This window comes from Chelonoidis abingdonii, chromosome 1 (assembly GCF_003597395.2).
Source record: "Chelonoidis abingdonii isolate Lonesome George chromosome 1, CheloAbing_2.0, whole genome shotgun sequence".
Lineage (NCBI taxonomy): Eukaryota > Metazoa > Chordata > Testudines > Testudinidae > Chelonoidis > Chelonoidis abingdonii.
This window is the reverse complement of record NC_133769.1, coordinates 371696701-371700871: the sequence shown is the minus strand read 5'-3', so window position 1 is coordinate 371700871 and position 4171 is coordinate 371696701. Positions and strand designations below refer to the sequence as shown.

Genomic DNA, 4171 nt, shown 5'->3' with positions numbered 1-4171 from the left:
GAGGCACTTAATCTGTCCATAATAACCTATAGCCCAGTTTATGGGTTACATAAGTGTGTTCAGATCCACCTTAGAATAAAAGCGTAACCCGTTTTCCAACCTCAAAAGCTTTTTTTTTTTGTTTAATTTTGTCAAAATAGGTTCTTGCCTTTCATTTGAATTTTTCCAATTTGCAAACTACCTGATTCAGATGTTCCTGTAAGGTTTGCAGATGGCTTTCAAGCTTTATTCCCTTTAGCTGTGTGCCACTGGCATGATATAAAAGATGCTCTGGCATGTGCATAGTTTGTTTAGTTATAACCTCACCGGGTGTATGATTTGTGGAGACAGCTGGAGTTTCCCTGAATGCCATTAAAATGAGAGGAATCAGGGTGTCTCAACTGTGTCCATTAACATCTACCAACTTTTGCAGCGTAAGTTTGATGGTGTGATTTTTTCGCTCTACCATCCCTGATTATTGAGATCTGTATGGAATATGGAATTTTTGTTGCACTCTTAATAAATGTAGGTCTTTTTGGAAAACTTGTTCAGTAAACTGTGTTCCACTGTCTGACTCCACCCTAGCAGGGAGTTCCCAGTGAGAAAATGCTTGGTCAGTTAGAGCCTCTGCTGTGGCTACAGCGTTTTTGCTTTTAAAGGAAATGCTTCCACCTATTAAAAGAATGGACTAATGACAACAAGAAGGTATTGGTTTCCATGGACCTTCATATATTTGGGATCTTAAAGGAGCATTCTATTCTGTTGGGGTAGGATTATTCTGTGCACAAATTAAACAATTTTTACTGTACTGGTGTACATTTGCCTTCATGCATGGCCACCAACCTACCGAGTTGAGGCACTGCATGTTTTTCTTCCACCACTTGATGGCCTTCTGATGGTACGTCATGTACCAAATAGATCATTTCCCTATGTTTGCATGTTTGTCCAAATTCAAGCAATTTCTTTTTTCAAGAGTTTATAGAGCGGAAGTGCAATGTGATCAAAGTTAGGGATGAAGTTTCGATGGTATCCTGCTAAACCTAAGAACGAATGTAAAGCAGTTATGTTAGTGGGCATGGGTAGTTCCCAAATTGAACCCATCTTTTGATGTGCAGGTGATCGAGCTCCTTGAGAAAATGTGATACGCAGAAAGGAAACTGCTTGGACCATTAATCCTGTGTCCTTGATGATTTGAAAAAGTTCGGTTGACACTCTAGGTGTTTCTCTTGAGTTTCTGTTGCTACATATTGAAATAGAACAGAGGGTTCTGAAAACCTTGATAAAATACATTTAATTTACCCATGGAAAATGGCTGAACTATTATGTAGCCCTTGGGGCCAGACTTGAAACGGAAACTGACCCCCTTCTACTGTGAAAGCTGGGCAACGTTGGCTTTCCATAGACACATGGTAGAAAAACATTTTGCTTTGGGATTGATAGATTTAATCAGGTCAGGCATTTTGCATACAACAGCTGTACAAGCTGGAGTCACTTGATTCAACTTTTGATAGTCAATGGTAAGATGACACGACCCATTTGTTTTTTGTACCGGGCAGATTCGAGAGTTGCCTGTTGAGATACATTTGTGAATGATTGTCTGTTGAACCAATGATTGAATGGTTTTAGCAATATGAGGTGAGGCCTAAAAAAACTGGAAAAAATTGTCATTCCTAGGAAAATCTGAAAAGGCTCTTTTTCATGTGACAGGGGTGGGCCACCGCTGAAGAGGTGGAGCACTTACCAACAATTAGAAAGGTGTCAACTCTATGAATTGTGTATTGACCAATTCCCTAATTTTTCACACCAACACAGCATAGTAAGGTCAGGAAAGGATTTAACGTCTCTCTGACTCTCCAGCACCATATCACCAGCCAGCTCTGCTTGGAGGTCTGAGAGCCAGAGAACCAGGAGAAAATTTTAGGTCCCTTTATGAGTAAAGAGCTGGAGCAGCCTTTCCTGAATCTGTTTGGTCCTCAACCCGTAGATGATGGGATTTAGCACAGGGGGCATCAAGAGGTAAATGTTGGCAATGAGAATGTGGAAATGCAGGGGTACATTCTGAACAAACCGATACATGAGGGAGAAGAAGAGACTTGGGATGTAAAAGGCTAAGTTGGAGCAAAGGTGGGAGATGCAGGTCCCAAAAGTCTTGATCCGGGCATCCTTTGTGGGCAGGCTGAAGATGGCCCTGAGGATCTGGGTGTAAGACAGGGCAATGAAAATTGCATCCAGACCCATTACACAGAATATCACAAAGAGGCCGTAGTAGCTACTGATGCGGATGTCAGCGCAGGCCAGCTTCACCACAGCTATGTGTGCACAGTACGACTGGGGGATGATGTTGGTTCTGCAATAAGGCCATTGTCTTACCAGGAAGGGATATGGCAGTACAACAATACTGCTGCGCAGCATCATGGCCAGGCCAATCTTAGCCACAGTGGACTTTGTTAGGATGGTGGAATGTCTCAGGGGATCACAGATGGCCACATAACGATCCAAAGCCATGGCCACAAAGATCCCAGACTCCATCACTGAGAAGTAGTGAAAGAAGTATAATTGGGTGAGGCAGGAACTGAAATTGATCTCTCTGGAATTGAACCAATATATTGCCAGCATTTTGGGCACAATAGACGTAGATACAACCAGATCGGTGATGGCCAGCATGCAAAGGAAATAGTACATGGGTCCATGGAGACTCGGCTCTGTATTCACAGTGAACAGGATGGTGAAGTTCCCCAAGATTGCTGTGACATACATGGAGCAAAAGGGGATTGAGATCCAGACATGGGCATCCTCCAGGCCAGGAATGCCCAGCAGGATGAAGGTGGAGGGGTTGGTGAAATCGGTTGTGTTGGAATCTGACATGCAGTAGGGGAGAAGGTGACCAATTCTGAAGCAGAACGGTCTCTCCTGCATGTACTGTACGTTCCCCAATCTTTCTGTATGTTCCCAGGCTCTCAGGTGATGGTCGCTGTACACATGCCTGGATGGAAAGACAATGTAAATGGGAGACACTACATCCTATGCTACGGGAGGCTCTTCCCATGGGTGAAGCAGATTAGTTGCTCTTCACACACTGAAAAATGTCATTGTCATTATTCAGAGAAATGAATTATGAGCAACAGACCCTACTAATACCAATTCCAAATTTTAAGGGGCCCCTTGCATCATTAATTCCTACATGTCATGGTCTGAGAAACCTTAATAGGCACCAGCAGGAAACATGCTTCTGAATACTGTTTATCCATATTGTTCCTGTCAAGACTGAATTACCACTCTGTGACTCAGCCGTTATTGGATTAAAATGTTTAGCTGAAAGGGATTCACAAATGGGAACACTTTTAGGAAAGGGGGAGTCTATACAGGAAGGATGCGCTCCACCTGAACCAAAATGGAAGCAGATTGCTGGGACTTAAAACTAAAAAGGTCATAGAGAAGTTTTTAAACTAAGAGCTCGGGGAAAGCCGACAGGTGCAGAGGAATGTGGTTCAGACAAAGACATCCCTAAGGTCTGATCTATTAATGGAGATTCTCTAAGTCTTACTGAGGACGAGAAGATGGAAAATGATAAAATACAGGCAGGATCTCATGAGAAATAATCAAATGAAAAAGTGTCCCATTCAATTACATCCTGTAATGATAGACAGCTAAAAGGACTTAAGATTTTAAAATGCTTATATACCAATGCTAAAATTCTAAATAACAAAATGGGAAAACTAGAGTCACTCATATCACATGAGGATATTGATATAAGAGGCATCACAGAAATTTATTGGAATGAGGATAATCAATGGGACACAGTAATACAAGGGAGCTAATATATTGGAAGGACAGAAGAGGTCGTGCTGGCGGGGAAGTAGTGCTATATGTGAAAGAAAGTGTAGAATCAAATGAAGTACAAATCTTAACTGAATCAAATTGTATCATAGAATCTCTATGGATAGAAATTTCATGTCTTATAATAAGAATACAGCGGTAGGGGTATACTACAGATCGCCTGAGCAGGATTGTGATAGAGACTATGAAATACTTAGGGCAATTAAATAAGCTATTAAAATAAAAAAAACTAATTGATAATGGGGGATTTCAACTATCACCACATTGACTGGGTACATGTCACCTGAGGACTGGATGCTTCTGGGAGCAGCTATTCTGGGAACCCACATGTGGACAGGCAATTCTTGATGTAGGA

General features: G+C 41.9%; 1 protein-coding gene across 1 annotated transcript; it reads right to left on the bottom strand.

The window, feature by feature from the left end:
• Positions 1–1861: 1861 nt before the first annotated feature.
• On the bottom strand, positions 1862–2914 carry LOC116822471 (olfactory receptor 52R1-like). Its single transcript, XM_032776370.2, has one exon. It carries the CDS (start codon positions 2893–2895, stop codon positions 1897–1899), a length of 999 nt encoding a protein of 332 aa, XP_032632261.2. The 5' UTR covers positions 2896–2914; the 3' UTR covers positions 1862–1896.
• Positions 2915–4171: the final 1257 nt, after the last annotated feature.

Excerpts from the sequence above, each read along its gene's own strand:
- LOC116822471 (XM_032776370.2), bottom strand. The coding sequence starts at position 2,895 with ATGCAGGAGAGACCGTTCTGCTTCAGAATTGGTCACCTTCTCCCCTAC.